The sequence below is a fragment of the Penaeus monodon genome, chromosome 34 (assembly GCF_015228065.2).
Source record: "Penaeus monodon isolate SGIC_2016 chromosome 34, NSTDA_Pmon_1, whole genome shotgun sequence".
Lineage (NCBI taxonomy): Eukaryota > Metazoa > Arthropoda > Malacostraca > Decapoda > Penaeidae > Penaeus > Penaeus monodon.
The window spans coordinates 34248237-34248710 of NC_051419.1; the positions used below are offsets into that span (position 1 = coordinate 34248237).

The window sequence follows — 474 nt, forward strand, 5'->3', positions numbered from 1 at the left end:
AAAAGACTCTCTTTCAACCCTACCTTTGGTTAGAGCCACTTGTCCAAAATAGTTCACCACCATCAGTTTGATGTCGACGCTAACTTCCGTGTCCGCCACCGCCCCCCGGTAGGACATGCCCGCATTGTTAATTAGGATATCAATCTGGCCATGGGTCTTCAGCAGGTCCTCCGTGATGGTGGGGATGCTGTTGAGGTCCTCTAGGTCTAGCTTGACCACCGTGGGGACATGGAGCTCCGGAGGCTGTATGGGAGGCAAAACAAGAAGTTGAGACGCACAGCACACAGCTCCTTTACTGTGTCAGTTTTTGTCGTATCGTTCAGTTAAAAGAAGAAAAAACAAAAATTTAATAATTTATCATTAAATTCATAACAGTTATAAGGACAAGAAGAGAGAGAAAAAATAATAATAATAATACACAGCTAAAACATGATTTCTCCAGAGCCTACAAAACTTTGGAATCAAATCACACCT

General features: G+C 43.0%; 1 protein-coding gene across 1 annotated transcript in view; it reads right to left on the reverse strand.

Moving 5' to 3' along the window:
* Positions 1-474, reverse strand: part of LOC119594767 (dehydrogenase/reductase SDR family protein 7-like) — a gene marked incomplete at its 5' end in the record, with an annotated part of 10645 nt that overhangs the window by 4699 nt on the left and 5472 nt on the right. The window contains 1 exon segment of the mRNA XM_037943859.1: positions 24-243. Within this exon segment, the coding sequence (XP_037799787.1) occupies positions 24-243 (220 nt within the window).